Source organism: Schistocerca americana, chromosome 1, assembly GCF_021461395.2.
Source record: "Schistocerca americana isolate TAMUIC-IGC-003095 chromosome 1, iqSchAmer2.1, whole genome shotgun sequence".
Classification (NCBI taxonomy): domain Eukaryota; kingdom Metazoa; phylum Arthropoda; class Insecta; order Orthoptera; family Acrididae; genus Schistocerca; species Schistocerca americana.
This window is the reverse complement of record NC_060119.1, coordinates 1,214,274,390-1,214,295,317: the sequence shown is the minus strand read 5'-3', so window position 1 is coordinate 1,214,295,317 and position 20,928 is coordinate 1,214,274,390. Positions and strand designations below refer to the sequence as shown.

At 41.7% G+C, this 20,928-nt stretch overlaps 1 protein-coding gene across 3 annotated transcripts in view; it reads left to right on the top strand.

Annotated features, from left to right (window-relative positions):
- LOC124619844 (integrator complex subunit 1) overlaps positions 1 to 20,928 on the top strand; it is a 307,722-nt gene that overhangs the window by 108,883 nt on the left and 177,911 nt on the right. For 2 of the 3 annotated variants that reach the window (XM_047146458.1, XM_047146464.1), the window contains exons 10-11: positions 5,947 to 6,072; positions 17,355 to 17,468. In XM_047146458.1, coding sequence (XP_047002414.1) covers positions 5,947 to 6,072; positions 17,355 to 17,468 — 240 coding nt within the window. The remainder of the gene's footprint in view (positions 1 to 5,946; positions 6,073 to 17,354; positions 17,469 to 20,928) is intronic. The other variant, XM_047146471.1, reaches the window with a different exon arrangement.

Sequence of the window (20,928 nt, the reverse complement as noted above, 5' to 3'; positions counted from 1 at the left end):
TCCTGTCAGTTGCTGCCTTATGCTCTCCTTGAATCTCTGTACAACCTCTGGTTCTTTTAGTTTATCCAGGTCCCATCTCCTTAAATTCCCACCTTTTTGCAGTTTCTTCAGTTTTAATCTACAGGTCATAACCAATAGATTGTGGTCAGAGTCCACATCTGCCCCTGGAAATGTCTTACAATTTAAAACCTGGTTCCTAAATCTCTGTCTTACCATTATATAATCTATCTGATACCTTTTAGTATCTCCAGGGTTCTTCCATGTATACAACCTTCTTTCATGATTCTTAAACCAAGTGTTAGTTATGATTATGTTGTGCTCTGTGCAAAATTCTACCAGGCGGCTTCCTCTTTCATTTCTGTCCCCCAATCCATATTCACCTACTATGTTTCCTTCTCTCCCTTTTCCTACGCTCGAATTCCAATCACCCATGACTATTAAATTTTCGTCTCCCTTCACAATCTGAATAATTTCTTTTATTTCATCATACATTTCTTCAATTTCTTCGTCATCTGCAGAGCTAGTTGGCATATAAACTTGTACTACTGTAGTAGGTGTGGGCTTCGTATCTATCTTGGCCACAATAATGCGTTCACTATGCTGTTTGTAGTAGCTTACCCGCATTCCTATTTTCCTATTCATTATTAAACCTACTCCTGCATTACCCCTATTTGATTTTGTGTTTATAACCCTGTAGTCACCTGACCAGAAGTCTTGTTCCTCCTGCCACCGAACTTCACTAATTCCCACTATATCTAACTTCAACCTATCCATTTCCCTTTTTAAATTTTCTAACCTACCTGCCCGATTAAGGGATCTGACATTCCACGCTCCGATCCGTAGAACGCCAGTTTTCTTTCTTCTGATAACGACATCCTCTTGAGTAGTCCCCGCCCGGAGATCCGAATGGGGGACTATTTTACCTCCATAATATTTTACCCAAGAGGACGCCATCATCATGTAATCATACAGTAAAGCTGCGAGTGTATACCTGTCCTTTTTTCCCCCTGAGGTAAGTCTTTCCGCTCCCGGGATTGGAATGACTCCTTACCCTCTCCCTTAAAACCCACTTCCTTTTGTCTTCCCCTCTCCTTCCCTCTTTCCTGATGAGGCAACAGTTTGTTGCGAAAGCTTGAATTTTGTGTGTATGTTTGTGTTTGTGTGTCTATCGACCTGCCAGCGCTTTCGTTCGGTAAGTCACCTCATCTTTGTTTTTATATATAATACTTCGTATTTTGTTTTTCTGTCGTAAACCATGGCTGAAAGGTGCTGGTATGTATAGAGTGGACAGTACATTTGTAATTTCAGGATGACCATACATTCTGGATATCGGGGGATTTCAAATGTATCGGGGAAATTTGGAGGGGAGGAAAAAAACGCTGAAAAAATCTCGTTTTTGTCTGAACAGATGAAATGGTTTGTTTACCGAGACGTTATGCATCGTTGCTGGCTGGGCGCAGCTGAGTACGTGCACTGCTTCCCGACTCACTCATTCTTACTGCTCCTCCCCCCTTCCTACCACTCCCCTCAGCTTGCAGTCAGTGCTGCCACTATTTCTTGCCACTAGCTTAGCAGCTGCCAACAAAAGGCAGGAAGGAGTGAGGAGTGGTTTATTTGGATCTGACTCTCGCAGACTGTAGACGCAGCATCCAGAGCCAGCGGTCATGTGTTCATGAGTTGTGTCTGAGTGATTATGTGAAAGTGTATGTGCTCTTATTTTCTGACAAAGGCTATGGCCAAAAATTTAGTTGTGTGAGTGTGATTGTCTTTTCTGTGTGCCTATCTGTGGCTCAGTGATCATCTTCATGTTGAGTTGCTTCCTGTCCTCATTATTATTGATTCTGAGAGTATTCATGCAAGTTACCTGTTACTTGGATTGATCACCTTGGTCTCATTTCATCAACATGGTGTCTGTGACACATGAACAGCTGGCCACATGCATGGACTTCCACGACGTACCAAAACTGCAGGCCAGTTCTGCAGGTATCTCTAACGGATCGGGCCTGCCAATCTGAAGCCCACCGTCTCCCACTGATGTGCAGGAGCTGCCCATTGGATCTAGTCTAACTGATCTGCCACAGGTCGGGTCTGTTTGTGTGTGGCATAATGTGGTGGATTTTCCTTGTGGACCCAGGACTTCACTGCTCCTCGGCAGGCCGGAGACCACAGATGATGGATTTCAGGAATTGCGACTGTCTCATTGCAAGCACATAGTACAGTGCGACGTTTTATAGACATTTTATTTATTCTAGTACATTTTGGCACTTTGGAAGTAGTCCTTGTTTTAGAAAGTATGGACGATAAGAAGAAGAAAATTTTGGCAGTTGCTAGCAGTTTGTACACTGTGTACTCATATATTTCTTGAAAGAAAAATCACTTAATACGTCTAAAATGAAATGATCATGTGGCATTGATGGCCGGAAAGCCCCATACAGGGAAGTTCGGCCGCCAAGTTGCAAGTCTTCGTTTAGGTGATGCCACATTGGCTGACTTGCGTGTCGGTACTCATGAAATAGTGATGAGGTCAGACCAACACCCAGTCCACGAGCTGAGAAAATCTGCAACCCAGACAGGAATTGAACCCGGACCTGCTGCATGGTAGGCAAACACGTTAGCACTCCACTAAGCAGGGGGAGAGACAATACTACTAAAATAATAGGTATAAACACAGAGGGTAATAACTGACAATAACGAACATAGTAGAACCAACATTTTACTGGTGGTCACCTATAGTGTTGGTTTACACAACTCGTCCTCTCCTGATACACTTCTATCAAGAGGCCTACTTTTCTCTGAGGTTGATTCTGAAATCTATGAAGGTATTTTAAAACTGTCTTGTGACGTCAAGGAAATCCGTATTGTTGTCACCAATTGTGTTTCATTTTATTTTAATAAAGTAACATCAGTGGTCTTAATGAAACACACATACCATTTGGCTTGCTTTCTTCACCTAAATAGAGTTCATTACAAAAATATGTTGATGTTAGTACTTAAGATTTTTGCTCACACATATAGAAATACAGAAGTTCTTACATTTTTTTGTCAACTTATGTCTTAACTCACTCTTGAGCTTCCAAAATTTGTCAGGGAAAAATGCAAAAACTTGTCTGTAAAACAGGGAATTTCACTTGGGGAAACTAGTGGCAACCCTGAACTTATTACACCAGATCAACTAATGATTATAGATGTCAAAATATTTTGCAAGTTTGACACTTACATTTGGTGTCATACCTGAAAATTTTTCCTTCCATATATATGTCAATCTCACAATTTGATATGTGTCTCACCCCTCCACTGCACATAATGTAACTTCCATTTCTGGCAAAGTCTTAGCCAAATCCTGTTGTGGGCTTGCACACAACTGAATCTTCTAGATGTTGCAGCTGTAATAGTAAACCAAAAGTGTTCAGTTCCAAATAGAAGTATGCCTAAAAAGGCACAACAAAGTTTAAGCCAGCCTTTAACTATTCAGTGCTCGACTTTTGGCAAAACCTTTGATATTATTTCAGGTAACGAAAATGTAGTGGATGTACAATTCTTACTGTACGGTTGAAAGCAGTTTTGATTTATTAACTGTTTTGTTAATCAGCTAATAATGTGCACTTACAAACCTCATACAACTTCAGTTATTGAAAGTTCAGTTCGCATTGTAGACATTACCATCAAAATTAAATATTTTGTTGCCCCTGACCCATCAATCCAGTCTTCCTGACACATGTACTCTACCTCATGCCTAGCTTCCATTGCTGCTTGTCAGCTTCATATATTAATTTTTGTACTCGATTATTTTTTAGTTCTGTGTAAAACAGGTTCTTAATTCTCTGTTTTAATGTATATTTTCATTAATAAGAAGTGCCTAGTTTTATTTTGCATAGTTCATTATTGAAGAACAAACTCACTTGGTTAACTAGAGGTATAAGTTGATCTCTTTGTGGTTGTGATAGATAGCAACAATGACTATCACAGTGCCATTAAGTTATCTTATAGTTCTTATTACATCCCGGCCGCTCCATTGTAACTGGTTACCAAGCCCCCACAGAACGTATCTCTGCCTACGTAGATCAACACCTTCAACCCATTGCGTGCAGTCTCCCATCCTTCATCAAAGACACCAACCACTTTCTCGAACGCCTGGAATCCTTACCCAGTCTGTTACCCCCGGAAACCATCCTTGTAACCGTTGATGCCACTTCGCTATACACAAATATCCCGCACGTCCAGGGCCTCGCTGCAATGGAGCACTTCCTTTCACGCCGATCACCTGCCACCCTACCTAAAACCTCTTTCCTCATCACCTTAGCCAGCTTCATCCTGACTCACAACTTCTTCACTTTTGAAGGCCAGACATACCAACAATTAAAGGGAACAGCCATGGGTACCAGGATGGCCCCCTCGTATGCCAACCTATTTATGGGTCGCTTAGAGGAAGCCTTCTTGGTTACCCAAGCCTGCCAACCCAAAGTTTGGTACAGATTTATTGATGACATCTTCATGATCTGGACTCACAGTGAAGAAGAACTCCAGAATTTCCTCTCCAACCTCAACTCCTTTGGTTCCATCAGATTCACCTGGTCGTACTCCAAATCCCATGCCACTTTCCTTGACATTCACCTCCATCTGTCCAATGGCCAGCTTCACACATCCGTCCACATCAAACCCACCAACAAGCAACAGTACCTCCATTATGACAGCTGCCACCCATTCCATATCAAACGGTCCCTTCCCTACAGCCTAGGCCTTCGTGGCAAACGAATCTGCTCCAGTCCTGAATCCCTGAACCATTACACCAACAACCTGAAAACAGCTTTCGCATCCCGCAACTACCCTCCCGACCTGGTACAGAAGCAAATAACCAGAGCCACTTCCTCATCCCCTCAAACCCAGAACCTATCACAGAAGAACCCCAAAAGTGCCCCACTTGTGACAGGATACTTCCCGGGACTGGATCAGACTCTGAATGTGACTCTCCAGCAGGGATACGACTTCCTCAAATCCTGCCCCGAAATGAAATCCATCCTTCATGAAATCCTCCCCACTCCACCAAGAGTGTCTTTCCGCCGTCCACCTAACCTTCGTAACCTCTTGGTTCATCCCTATGAAATCCCCAAACCACCTTCCCTACCCTCTGGCTCCTACCCTTGTAACTGCCCCCGGTGTAAAACCTGTCCCATGCACCCTCCCACCACCACCTACTCCAGTCCTGTAACCCAGAAGGTGTACACGATCAAAGGCAGAGCCACGTGTGAAAGCACCTAATGATTTACCAACTGACCTGCCTACACTGTGACGCTTTCTATGTGGGAATGACCAGCAACAAACTGTCCATTCGCATGAATGGACACAGACAGACAGTGTTTGTTGGTAATGAGGATCACCCTGTGGCTAAACATGCCTTGGTGCACGGCCAGCACATCTTGGCACAGTGTTACACCGTCCGGGTTATCTGGATACTTCCCACTAACACCAACCTATCCGAACTCCGGAGAGGGGAACTTGCCCTTCAATATATCCTCTCTTCCCGTTATCCACCAGGCCTCACTCTCCGCTAAATTCAAGTTGCCGCCACTCATACCTCACCTGCCATTCAACAACATCTTTGCCTCTTCACTTCCGCCTCGACTGACATCTCTGCCCAAACTCTTTGCCTTTAAATATGTCTGCTTGTGTCTGTATATGTGTGGATGGATATGTGTGTGTGTGCGAGTGTATACCTGTCCTTTTTTCCTCCTAAGGTAAGTCTTTCCGCTCCCGGGATTGGAATGACTCCTTACCTTCTCCCTTAAAACCCACATCCTTTCATCTTTCCCTCTCCTTCCATTTTTCCTGACGAAGCAACTGTGGGTTGCGAAAGCTCGAAATTTTGTGTGTGTGTTTGTGTGTTTTTTTATTGTGCCTATGTACCAGCGCTTTCCCGTTTGGTAAGTCATATATATTTTTATGTTTCAGGAGCGGATGTTTGTCTCGGTGGCTGATCTGATTACACTTTGCATCTTTCTGGCGATCTCACCTGCAGTTAAGGAAGCTGCATCACTTCTGGCAAGAGGAGACAAGCGTGAGATACAAGTACTACACGTATGTTACGATAATTCTTTTTGAATATATGTGTGTGTTGTCCATTAATTTTCTGCTGGAAGGAGTGTGTTGACAGAGTTAGTGTGTCTTCTATTCCTGTTTTACTGTTATATTATTGTAACTATATTTATGTCATTTGGATAAATTATACAAACCTTCTATAAGATACTGTATATTCCTCTCTACTTTTAGTGTTTTAGATATTTCTTTCTTTGATCTGACAAATATTGAAATACATACACTTTTAGAGTGTCATCAGGTGTCATTTAGATCAAAATTGTTCCTCGCATCATTGGTAGGAACACAGTCTGCCATTCCTGACACCAGAAAATTATCCACTGAGCTTAGAGTGGTATATGATAAAACAAAACTTTGACTACATTTAATTCATGTTGGGATCCTGTTATTAAAGAGTCTGTGGAGATATGCATAGTGGTGAACCTTATGTACCTGGACAACGGATATCAGTTGGGCCACTCAAGGAACAATTTTACTTGCATCATTTTCTCACAGCAAAGATGGCAAGAGTATGCCAAGGACCACAGTAAACCCACTGGACAGCTGTGTTTCACATTTATATGCTGCCTGTTGGCTAGGTGGTTGGTCTTGAAATTACAGTAATGATGCACGTGTGAAACTCGTACAGTGCACTAGTGAGTTGTGCACCTTTCGTTGCCGGTCTTAATCTTTCATGACCCTCCTGAGATGTCGGGCAGGTACATCGATCAGATATCGTGTGCTGTAGCAAACAGCAACTGGCTTCATTCCAGAAAACATAGAATATTCCCTCTAATGTGCACCCATGGTCTCTCACCACTGTGTGGCCTGTCATTGTTGATACAAGGAAAGTCTCAAGTGGAGACAAATGTAAGAGTGATTTCAGGTGTGCCGCAGGGGAGTGTCGTAGGACTGTTGCTATTCACAATATACATAAATGACCTTGTGGATGGCATCGGAAGTTCACTGAGGCTTTTTGCGGATGATGCTGTGGTATATCGAGAGGTTGTAACAATGGAAAATTGTACTGAAATGCAGGAGGATCTGCAGCGAATTGACGCATGGTGCAGGGAATGGCAATTGAATCTCAATGTAGACAAGTGTAATGTGCTGCGAATACATAGAAAGATAGATCCCTTATCATTTAGCTACAAAATAGCAGGTCAGCAACTGGAAGCAATTAATTCCATAAATTATCTGGGAGTACGCATTAGGAGTGATTTAAAATGGAATGATCATATAAAGTTGATCGTTGGTAAAGCAGATGCCAGACTGAGATTCAGTGGAAGAATCCTAAGGAAATGCAATCCGAAAACAAAGGAAGTAGGTTACAGTGCGCTTGTTCGCTGACTGCTTGAATACGGCTTAGCAGTGTGGGATCCGTACCAGATAGGGTTGATAGAAGAGATAGAGAAGATCCAATGGAGAGCAGTGCGCTTCGTTACAGGATCATTTAGTAATCGCGAAAGCGTTATGGAGATGATAGATAAACTCCAGTGGAAGACTCTGCAGGAGAGATGCTCAGTAGCTCGGTACGGGCTTTTGTTGAAGTTTCGGGAACATACCTTCACCGAAGAGTGAAGCAGTATATTGCTCCCTCCTACGTATATCTCGCGAAGAGACCATGAGGATAAAATCAGAGAGATTAGAGCCCACACAGAAGCATATCGACAATCCTTCTTTCCACGAACAATACGAGACTGGAATAGAAGGGAGAACCGATAGAGGTACTCAAGGTACCCTCCGCCACACACCGTCAGGTGGCTTGCGGAATATGGATGTGGATGTAGATGTAGGTGTAGATGTGACGATGCTTTTGCCAGATTTGACTACAGTCTTGGCACACATGTTGGGCACTGGAATATTTATTGCCCCGGTGAACAATGCAGTAACTCAGTGCTAATGTATGGACACCATACTTTGATACTATACTCTGTTCAGAATTAGTTTAGAATTGACATTTCGGCAGTAACATGTGGAGACGGGTAGCAGAGTTGTTATATACTGCATGGAACACATGCATAACCTTAAATTTTGTCCAACTCTCTCAAACTTATTTACTATTAAATGTCAAAGATGGAACTGCCATCGGTGTCTTCTGGAAGGGCTGCACCGTATTTTCATTTTAGTTGCATCTGCAGTAACAAAGTTTTTAAAAAAAATATATGAAATGTTTACAAAAGTCTATTTCGTGGCTACGTTACAAAGTTTTGATGTGCACCAAACATTTTTGTAATTGAATTAAAGTGAACACTTTATGTGAACAAAATCTTAAGAATACATCGTATTTCCATTTGCTGAAAAATGGAGCTCTTGTAGAGATCTGTAAGATGATATAATTTGAGTTAAATGTTGTACACAACACTATGCTTGCATGTCAAAACCTTTGCAGTCAAGATTTCAATTTCATTGGGAAGGATGCTGTGCTAGATTTACAAATAACACATCAGTACATTTTCTAAGCAAACTTTCTGCTTATTGGTAACATAACAAAAAGAATTGCGCCTGTTAATTGAAATGAGAAAATTATCAGTTTGGAAAAAAGAAGAATAGCAATACAAAATATGGTATCTCTATTGCAACATTTATATTGTAAACAGTGAGAGAGTTTTTCTTTGTGCAATTAAGATTGAGTTTGTGAGATTAACTTCATTCTGGCTCAGTTCATGACGTCAGCCATGTTATTGACATTAAAAAGTTACAAAAACATTATTTTGCTATGCAGATACTCAAACTCAACACTCCATATATTCAGCTGAATCTGCCTGAGCATCTTTTTTGTCATAACAATGGAAAAACTGTATTTGTATTGTTCTTGTCACTAACACAGATGCTACAAGTGACATTGCAATGCTGTTATTTAATTACGTTTTCTATAGCATATGTGTATAAAACAGCATAATTCTGCCACACATTTTCCATGCTGAGTTGTGTATGATTGGCAGCTTCTTCCAGTTTTCGTGGTGACTGACAGCTTCATAGCTGATTGTGTCGAATGCAGATGACGTAAATTATTATTTTATTATTACTATTAATATTATTATATTTTTCCACACTAACCTTTGTTGTGACTCCATGACAATTTTATTGGGTTGAAATGCCAGTGACAAGGTGGCAGTCTAATGATTGTATGCTCTTATGTTTTTGCCAACTCATTTATTCCGTATATGGGGAACTGTGGTTAATGAAGAGATAATAGATCTGCAAGTGCCACCTTTTTATATTTATCACTTACTTTGATGTTTTTACATTGAAGACAACCACTTCCTCCTCATACTGTGTTGTGGTAGGCACCTTCTCAACATTGGAATGGTTGGGGGCATTAACAGAACAATTGTTGATGGTGTAGAATGAAATGTGCAAACCGTTTCTTTTGACAGATTTTTTACGGCAGTCCCCTAGCAAGGATAGCAGCATCTAATATTTCCACTCGATAATGCTTGATGAAGTTGCTTCTAACATTGTTCATTGTACTCCAATACACAACAAACATTGGGACTATACTCCATTCATCATAATAATAAATCTCATGTAAACATTACACTATGTATTTAAAAACAAAGATGATGTGACTTACCAAACGAAAGTGCTGGCAGATTGATAGACACACAAACAAACACAAACATACACACAAAATTCAAGCTTTCGCAACCAACGGTTGCTTCATCAGGAAAGAGGGAAGGAGAGGGAAAGACGAAAGGATGTGGGTTTTAAGGGAGAGGGTAAGGAGTCATTCCAATCCCGGGAGCGGAAAGACTTACCTTAGGGGGAGAAAAGGACAGGTATACACTCGCGCGCGCACACACACACATATCCATCCGCACATACACAGACACAAGCAGACACGAAATGTCTGCTTGTGTCTGTGTATGTGCGGATGGATATGTGTGTGTGTTCACCCCATGTGCCAAATAATTTATGTATATAGAGAACAGCAGCAGTCCTATCACACTTCTCTGGGACACTCCTGATGGTACCCTTGCCTCTGATGAATACTTGGCTTTGGGAACAACATACAGCATTGTATTCCCTAAGAAGTCTTTGAGCCACTCGCATATTTGTGAACTTATTACATATTTTTTTGAAGTTTCGAGAACATACCTTCACCGAGGAATCGGGCAGTATATTGCTCCCTCCTACGTATATCTCGTGTAGAGACCATAAGGATAAGGGTAAAATCAGAAAGATTAGAGCCCACAAAGAAGCATACCGACAATCTTTCTTTCTACGAACAATACGAGGCTGGAATAAAAGGGAGAACCGATAAGAGGTACTCAAGGTACCCTCTGCCACACACCATCAGGTGGCTTGCGGAGTATAGATGTAGATGTAGATGCTCGTACCTTTGTTAACAGCCTGCAGTGGGGCACTGTGTCAAATGCTTTCTGGAAATCTAGCGGTATGGAATCTGCCTGTTGCCTTTCATCCATAGTTCACAGTATATTGTGAGAGAAAAATGCGACCTGAGTTTCACACAAGTGATGCTTTCTAAAACCGTGCGGATTGTTGGACACAAGATTCTCAGGCTCACGAAAGTGGTTTATATTCAAACTAAGAAAATGTTCAGGATTCTGCAGCAAAACGATGTTAGGGGTATTGGTCTGTAATTTTGCTGGTCCGTTCTTTCCCTCCTCCTTATGTACAGGAGTCACCTGCACTTCTCCGGTCACTTGGGGCTTTGTGCTGGACCAGAGATTCGCCATAAATGCATGCTAGGTAAGGGGCCAATGCAGTAGAGTACTCCTCATAAAACCAAACTGGGATCCAATGACATATTTGCTGTCAAATATTTCAGTTGTTTCTCTGCCCCAGGGATCTTTATTACTATGCCTCTTTCATGAGAGTCTGTCCAATGGTCAAATGGTGGTATGTTTGTACATTTCTCTTGTGTAAATGATTTCTTCAACTTTGACTTTTGTTTTTCTATATTCAACTGCCACACCAGACTTTTCAACAAGGGAGTGAATGGAAATGTCAGACCTACCTAGTGGTTTTAAATAGGAGCAGAATATTTTTGGGTTCTCTGCCAGATCTTTTGCTAAGATGTGATAGTGTTACTTGTATGATTCATGACTAGACGTTTCCACAGACAAACAAATCTCTTCTAACCTTTGCTTGTAATCGTCTGTTAGTGCAACAGCCTCTGCTTCCGTGGCATCTTCCAAATTTTGTTATTAAATCATGGTGGATCTTTTCCATCCTTTATCCTCTTGCTAGACACATTACTCTCCAGACTATGATTCACAATCTGCTTGAACTTTGCCTATAATCCCTGTACGTCCATCTTACAGGAACTAAGTGATGCTGCTAACACCAGTGAAATGAATACCCCTGGTTGCATACAGGCATTGATATAAGTCAATGGGGACAGTTGAAAATGTGTGCCCTGACCGGGACTCGAACCCGGGATCTCCTGCTTACATGGCGGATGCTCTATCCATCTGAGCTACCGAGGACACAGAGGATAGTGCGACTGCAGGGACTTATCTCTGGCACGTCTCCTGCCAGACCCACAGTCCCAACTTATTGTCCCGCACTATACTCATAGTGCCCCTGCCCATTTTGCTGATTGGTCGCGGCTTTTTGTTACCATAGTTGCTGTAATGACATCTGATTGCCAATCCCCTTTTCTACATTGACATTGTCGATAAAATCTGCCCTATTTGTAGCAACAAGGTCGAAGATATTTCCTTTGCATGTGGGCTGCTGAGATGGCTGCTCAGGACAGTTTTCAGAAAATGTGTTCCAAAGTATTTTCCATGATTGTCTTTCTGTTCCATGACTTTCTGAGTCATGTTGGGTTTCAGCCAGCTCTCGGTCCCGAGAATAATTTGAGTGCAAGTACTATCGTTAAGGCCCGTAGTTTGGGAACTTTGTTATGAATACTTCGAAAATTTACTGAAAAAATTTTGACAGTGGAAGTGTCTGTATTCTGAACACAATCTGACTTCCCTTGTGTAGCAACTGACAAGTGTTTATCAGAGTACCTTAACTTACCACCTAGCCTAAAAAAAACCTCATATGGACTCCGCAAGTTCTCTGCAACCCGAGTAGCTGCTTCCTTTTTGTAGTGCAGTCCTGACCTATCAAGAGGAGATCTAACAAACTGCTGCCAAGACCATCGCAGAATTGACTAAGCCTTTGGTTGAGACCCTCCACTCAGCTCCAAAACAAATTATCCTGTTCAGCTCTGGGAACAATGCTACAAATTGTGAGCTCTGCTTTCACCCCACACACGAGGCCAACAGTCTTCACCACCTCCACAAGCCACCTGTATGAACTCTGAATGCCCTCATAATCCATGTGACAGGCATTGTTGGTGCCAATGTGAGCCACATCTTGCAGATGACTGCACCTTGCATGCTGGATAGCCACAGGCAGGGCCACCTCCACATCTCAGATGAGGCCCCCCAGCAGACACCAGACATACTAAGTGCGCAGTGCGCATTGGCTTTCTTTGTAGGCCTGAACAGCGTCTGCCTTAGGGCCTCCATTTGGAGCTCACAATAACTGCAGAAGCAGCTGTCCACTCACAGGGTGAATGGGCAAGGCCAGACAGCCAGTCTCCACATTCGCTCTCTGCCTCAAGCGACGCAAACACGTTACCGCCCTTCACTCACCCTGCAGTGAGAGTGGATCCACCACGGCAGGTACACTGGGATGTGCCTTAGCAGCAGAGCCTGTGGACAAAACAAATGACACCTGAAGTGTTTGTGTGATAAGCCAGATTTTCTGCCACCGCTGTACCCTGAGGCAGCCGCCTGAAGGTGACTGACCATAACCAAAAAGTACATTCAGCTGTTTGTGAACTGCAGCCAGCTCCTTCTGTATTCGCACACAGCATGCACACATCCTACTCGTCCTAGCAAGACTAACTGAAGAAGTAAACTATAAAAGCAGACAGAATCCCGGATATGCGACTTGCTACTCTCCTGATGTGTCACCAATGAATGCTGGTATGTTAATGAGCTATGTGGATGTCTGTGAGCAACTACTGCACTTCAGACTAAATGAATTTACCCTTATGAAAACATGAGATTAATCCTCTTTAAACAGAGCAATATGCATGAAATTTAAGAAATATACTATGAGGACTGAGAAGGTGCTGGCAAGCAGGAGGCTGGAGCTGATGGTACAGGAAACGCAAGTGAGGTGCCAATGATGAAAGACTGTGCATGAGACAGCAGTGCGTGGACCGGAGGTGTAAAGGGCATCAGTGGCGCTGGAACTAGAGGAGGCACTGGGGCTGACGGTGAGAGCACCAGTGGCACAGGAGTAAGCAACACAGGAGACAGACACACCACAGTGAGTGGCATTCCAGTGGGAGTTGGCAGATTGGGAGCATCAGAGTGGGGAGTGGGGAGTCAGAGGTGGATGTGCTGGGAGCAAGTGTGCGAGTGACAGAGGGCCAGGGGTGACCGGGAGAGAGACATTGGCAGTAGAAACATGGAGGAGGGGTTTGGTGTAGCCAGGAAAGTGGGTCTGAATCAAAAGTAATGTCAAAATCTGGAACAAGCAGAGGCAGTAGCTTGGAGTCCTGTGCTGGTGGGGGACATTGTGATGGGTGAAACACTGTTGTGGAAGCATTTGGGTGTAGAGGAAGTGCCATGTAAGGCACAGAAGCTGTGCTGTTCAGTCTGTAACATGTGGGGCGCCACCGTTGAACAGTGCTCTGTCATGTGAGTGGTATCCTGGGTCAAACAGAGAAACTGTTGATCTCATTACTTGGAAAGCTCGAGAAGCGAAAATTCCTGCATGTAAGGGGGCTGTAGTAAATGGGCATGTGAGACCAATGGCAAAAGGGGAAAGAGGGTCCGACATTGACAGGAAGCAAGAAAAGTGGATGGAGAAGGACACTGGAATGAAGTAATGAAGCAATGCTAGCACAATGCAGATACGAGGTGAAACAAGTAAGAAACAGACATAGAATCATGGAATGTGAGAGAACAAAGGTGTGTGCACAGCCAAATGCAAACCAAAGGGAACATGGAATCAGGACCAGTGGCATTTAAACATGGAGCAGAACCACAAAAACACAGTGTGGAGGCACATAAATGCAGAGAGGAAGACTATATGATGTAGCACAAGACACTGGGAATGAAGTCCTGGAGACAAAAAGTCATAAAAACTTCCCTGTCATCACCACTGTAGCGTCTGTTGTGTGTGATGTTTACACAAGAAGAGAATGGTGTCTCCATGCCAAAGGGCAATAGAACCTCCCAGCACAGAAGTACATGGTAACATTGAGCAACTGAAACAGATTCCTAGTAATGGAAATGTGAAGATTGTCTTGTTCTGCTGAAAGATTGTCACTAATACAATAACAGTTCTTGAAGGTGCAGTTTAAGCTCTCAGTCTGTCACGTTCGAGAAACACTGTTGGTATAGGCTGCACTAGCTATGCCCTAGGTTCTGATGTGATGCGCTCCACTTCCGAACTGAATAGTTGATTTTGAGTCTTGAACTTGTACTGACTGAAAAGTTGCTGGGCAGTGTACTGTAATGACTGCCCAGTGGAGGAATACTGGGAAGTATTCTAGTATCAAGTGGTTTGCGGATGCGAGTTAGTGTGGGCGATATCCGGTGGATTTGCTACCCCCAGAACTGCAGCGGCCTTCACTGGAAAACAGAGCTGCTTCGAGTTCCAGGTGTAAGGACAGGGCAGCAACCTGCAGCACTGTTGTGTGGTGTGTAGCTCGATCTTAAGACACCAGCCAGCTGCTGCGTACAATGTGTAAGATAATAGTTGTCCTTGTGAGTAGCATTGTCTTTGTCTTTCAATGTATACTACGTAATATGATTGGATGGATAAAAGAATCTACTCATCAAGCAGCAGCAGAGGAAAGTGCATAAACTTATATAAAGGCTAATGAAATGTGCAAGCTTTCGTAGGCAGTGGCTCTTTCTTCTGGCAAAAGGGTTGACTGAGGAATGAAGAGGGATGAAGGAGAAAATTACTGGCAAGGTTGAGGAAAATTGGGAGAGTTCGAAAAATTGTGCAGAACCTTGGGTCAGCGGAGACTTACCGGATAGGATGAGAATGACACATACTGTGTATAAGAAAATGTAGGAAGCTATTTGTTATTGAGCATGCACAGATGAACAGTGTGTTAATTTTTGTTCTCAACATACCCTGAAGGAAAAAATTTTAGGGAATAGTGTATATTTAGTGGTATTTCATTGTTTGTTGACTTTTTAGGTGGAAAATTGGATTGAAGAAACAGTGGTATATGAGGATTGGTTGTACTGAAACTGTAGTGTAGAAGCTCCTCAATTCCCACTTTACCATTCACCACTGGATAATTTTTAAAAGTTATCCACATAAACTACATTTCTACTTTCTTGAGGTCTAAATTTTACTCATAGTATGAGTTCATGCACACTGACTAACAGTATCCCATAGTTGACAGAGGATGAGAGAAGTGAACAGAGAATTTCTGCTGTTATGTATGAGAGACTTAAAGCCAACTGAATTGTTTTGGGGGGAAAAAACTACTTGGAGTATTGATAAGATTTTGTCTGATTATCATTTGCTGAATTTAATCATCTCTGCCAGCAGAAGGTGCTGAGACCCATATATAGTATTTTTGTTTCTGATGTTTAAGCCTTACAGAGGCAGGCAATGCCTCCTCCTCGACCCCCCCCCCCCCCCCCCCCCCCCCGGCAACCAGTTCAGTTGGCAGTAAGTTAGTAACATCAGATATGAAACCTAAAACACTTATGAAGACTTTTCTGAAAGGCTAAGGCTACTATTGGATGCATTTTGGAAATATTGTGTGGGTGTGTGGTGTAGCTCCTTGTACTGTGTCCAAGTGTGTACGTGATCAACAACAAGAAATAAAGACACAGAGCTTTAAGTGTACAGAAGAGTAGGTATTGATCACATATGTTTTGAAACAGTTGACAAATTTACCAGGATAGTGGAAATGTTATTCCTGTATTGACTTATTTGCTTAATTGTTGAAATATTTATAGTTGCGAGAGTAGTAGTAGATATTTGCAAGCTTCTTTTTCAGCCACAGTTTACATTAATGTAAAGTTTTTACTGGTAGACACAAGAAATATGTTAGATCAGAATATGAATTAACATCACTTCTGTTTGCAGGAAGAGTTTCATGAAAACTCTGCATGTGCAGTGTTTATTGTGTACAGTTTAGTAACTCTTCCTGCAAAAACACACACACACACACACACACACACACACAAATTGAAGAGCCTCAGCATTAATAAATAAATAAATAAAATAAAAAAAATTCACCTGGTTCACAAGGCAGGTTGTTAGTTTATTGTTTGTTACAGGGACAGTGGATTCATTTTCATCTTGTGTACACTGCAGCATGTATCATCAGAATTTAATTTCATTAACTTCTGTAAGAGGCTAACACAATGTCTTGTATGAACAACATTCTTATAGCCACATCTTGACTGTGAGTGCTATTGCTCATATGAATTCTTCTGTGATTTGTATTGTCGAAACAGTTTTTTGCTGTCATTCATAGTGAAAATTTGTACTGGTTTAATCAAATATAGAAAAAAATAGGCCAATGACTGAAGTGTACTGTAAATGGCTTTCTGGATGTAATCTGTAACTTGTGTGCTACTGACATTTAAGTATCCAGTTGGGCATTTTTCTTCTAATGAAAATAAAAAGACAAGTGTTTAATTTTTTTTAAGGAAAAAGTATAATGTACAACCTGCAATTTTTCAACTTTCCTTTCTTTCAGTGTTGTTATGATAAAGTATGAGACTAACTGGTTAAACAATTGGTTTCAGTTACCAAACAACAGAAAATCCAGGATGGAATGTAAGAATACAATGAAAAGGATAGTTGCTACTCACTGTATGGCGGAGATGATGAGTCTCAGAATGACACAACGTAAGACTGTCAGAAAGTTAGCTTTCCGCCAAAGCCTTTGTCAAACATAGACAACATACACACATGCACAGACTCTCGCAAATGCAGCTGAGACACACATGACTGGCTCCAGCTGCCAGAGACTGTGGTCGTGTGTGCCTGTGGTCGTGTGCGCGCGCGCGTGCCTGTGTATGTGTGTGTGTGTGTGTGTGTGTGTGTGTGTGTGTGTGTGTGTGTGAGTGCGTGCGCACGTTCACTGTGCTGTGCCAGCATCTCCACTATACAGTGAAAAGCAACTGTCCTTCTCTTTATGTGGTTTCAGTTATGATACACATGAGAAGGGGCATTAAAGTAGATGGTGTTGAGTGCTGTATTAGTGATAACCAGTTTCAGAGTTTAATTTTTAAATAAAAATATATTTCCTGTTACAGAACTTCCAGTCTCTTGTTGCCAAGATCCAGCGTGATGCTGTTTGGTGGCTGCACGACACAGCAATTAAAATGTATCATCCTACTCCCCAAGATTTTGTACATGTTCTCCATAAGGTAGGTTTGTCATTTATATGGACAATTGAGCTTTGCCGTTAAGTGAATATTAATGTTTTCGGTTTTTGGTTGCTCGCATGGGTAATATAAGAACCATATTTTGAAAAAGAGGGAATAGTTTCTCTTGTTCCTGCATTACACTGTTCAGTTGGCTGCCTTTGCATTTTTGATCCTATGAGACATCTTCAGTAAGGTGCAGCTCACACTAACAATGAGGCAATACAATATGTGATGCGAACTGCTTTATGACAAGCAACAATACAGTACGGATCATGTTTCTGGATCAGTTACAGTCATGAGCTCTCCCGAAAATGACTTTATTGTGGCTTATCATTATTTAAATCTCAAACAACTGAAAAAAAAGGAAGTAATGCATGCACTCGTACAGTGTTATTAATATCACATATAGTTCAACTGTGATTTTTCATTAGCGCTGTCAACACAAACATGAATTTTATAGAATGAGTGCAGAAAATTTCCACTTTTTGGAGCAACTAACATCAGCTACTCTGACAAAGCAGGGCACAAATTTTTGATTTGCTATTTCTCCTGCTGAGAAGCTACTCGCTACAATAAGGTAAGTTGGTGAAAGTGTTTGAGTGATGTTAAAGAAGCTGTCACACAAAGTTTATTTTTGATAAGGTCACTACAATAAGGTAAGTTGGTGAAAGTGTTTGAGTGATGTTGAAGAAGCTGTCACACAAAGTTTATTTTTGATAAGATCACAAAGTGTAGTGTGTTCCTCAGTGAAGTACACATATAAGTAATGATAACAAGATAAAAGGCTACAACTGTTCATTATGTAAGGTAGAAAAATGACTCAGCTTCACATTTATTTACGAGAGATGTTTTGGACATAAAATCTGATTAATCGCTATCAGTGTGTAGCTGTCGATGGTGAATTCTGTGGAGGCGTGGACAATGTTGTTAGAAATGGAAGACGCCCATGATCATGAGCAAAATTCTGATGTGTCCTTCTCTGTTTAGTCCAGTTGCTCATTCAAAAGCAACAGGAATTTTGCCTTAAGAGCTTGTTTACACCTGTCACCTGTTCTTGAAGTCTTGAGGAATGAACTAAAAAAAATCCAGTCAGCTTCATCAGCTGATGAGTTCTGATATCTTTTCATCTCTCTAACTTTTTTATTTCTAACCAGTCAACAAACGATTTTTTGGCTTCATTTTGCCTTCAACTTTTCTTTTTGTGGGAGTGGTTGTAGTGTCATGTAACATTCAGTCACATAACTTGTATCTTCTGAAATATGACAATTTTACATTTCCTGGGGGTCTGAGGTGAAATACAAAATTGTCTCATTTCGCTTCAGACACTCAGGAAATGTAAAATTGTCACATTTCCTGAATGTCTGAGCCAGACAACAGTGTGCTAGAAGCTGCCACGCTGTCTTCATTTTCCTCAGCTGAATGTACATTTTTCAGAAGATCCCTTCATGCGGGGGGTCGAATAATATGGTTTCTTTACTTTTCTCAACCCTAATATTGGAGGTTTCAACTACCTTCAAAATTAGTGCAGATTTTTCTAGTGGTCATGGCAAATCTGTGCTGAAAATGAAGTCAAAGTAAAGTAAACACAACATAGATATATGTTTAAAAAATGAATCGAGACTGTATCAGTTCCTACATTTGCAATACATTTGACAATTTTATAGATAGGTAAGATAAAATGAATGTAAGGTATAGAAGTTTGGTATTTTTTCCAGTGTTGGTTATTACACTATTGTAATTTATAATGTAACCACACAAATAACCATTAACTGTTATTGCAGTTGTTTGGCTACATGAAGCAGCTTTCAAGACTTAGGTCTACAGTTTTTTAGAGGAGAAGGTACCATTGTTTGATTAAGATGTGAAGCTTTTTGGGCGCATATGCAACAGTTATTTATGCCTGTCCCAGATCAAAATATGTGGAAAATTGTTGCAGATAAATATGCTGAGCTATGCAGTCTGCTTAACTGTGCCTTTTGCTATTGATGGCGGGCACATATAGGTAAATTGTTTTAAGAACATGGGGTCTAGAAACATAAATTACCAAGGTTACTTTTCAATTGTGCTGTTTGCTGTTGCTGATGAAAATGGCATGTTTGCACTGATTGATGTTGAGATCTCAGAATGAACGCCGAGGGAGCAGTATTTTGCCACTCTTTGATTGGTTGTCAGTTGAAAGAATGCAAACTGAGTGGTCTGGATCCTGTTTACCTGCAAGGAGATTATAATGATGAGCTGTTCCCATGCTGCAGGGTGGTGCACACATAATGTGTCTGTATTTGTTTCATAAGTACTTTATGAGTCGCACCAGTTGTCCCATTGAGTATGGAGAAACAAGTAAGTTACAAAATGACACTAATTTATAATACTGACGCTAGGAACCCAGTACTTATGGTGTGGGCTACTAACAGCGCAGCAGTGACTGGCAGTCAAGTTGCTTTTGCGCGAGACGAAGTCCTGTTGTGACTCAGAGATGGTTTTGGCAACAGTTTATCACATGGTGTGCCCATTCCAAGAGAACCGTTCACAGGCTGAACTCTGTTGGTATGGGAAGGACCAATATTGGAAGTGAAGCAACCTCAGCTGAGGGCTTTTTGTTCACCAGAGAATATTGAAGTGATAAGAGTTGCTCTAAGGGAAGCCCTGGCAACCATGCAGAAAGGCAGCAGTGCAACTGGGCATATCCAGGCGCCCCAGTCAGCAGATTCTTAAAAGTGACCTCTGGATGTTCCCGTGCAAGATGACCTCTGCTCAGAAGCTCACTGCAAAACTCAAGTGGCAGAGACTATTGTTATGAGGAGGATAAGGAATAATCTCTGAACAGTCTTTGGTTTTCTGATGAGGCATATTTACATTTGGGTGGTGTGGTTAACAAACAAAATCTACACTTTTGGGCTACTGAAAATCAGCAAGTCTTCTTGAACATCATCATGCTCTGAGAATTATGGTGTGGATTGCAATTTCTAGCCACGGACTTATTGGATCTTTTTTATTTGAGGAAACTGTGGTCAGCGTGCATTATTTGAGCATGCTGCACAGTAACTTTGTTCCACAGCTACTGCATTGCCAATAAACACACAGTGGTTTATGCAGGTTGGAGCAAGCCCACATACTGCAAACACATATCGGGTTTCTTACGCGAGTGTTTTGACGTGCATGTCATTTGCCACATTTCCAGATTGTTTAAGTGACAGACAGTTTTGACCCCCAATAGTCCTGGCCTCAAACCATGTGACTTCTTTCTTTGGGGGCATGGATTGGAGTGCCGAAAGGAACTGAAACATCCATGATTTAATGAAGCTCAGATGCCTTGTTCTTCAAGCTTGCAGCAAAGTCATGGAAGATATGTGCTGTAAGGCTATTGCTAACATCAGTGTTTGTGTGAAGGAAATTAGGAATCAAAATGGTTGACATATTGAGCATGGGCTGAGTTTGGACAATCTTCAGTGTTTTCCATGGT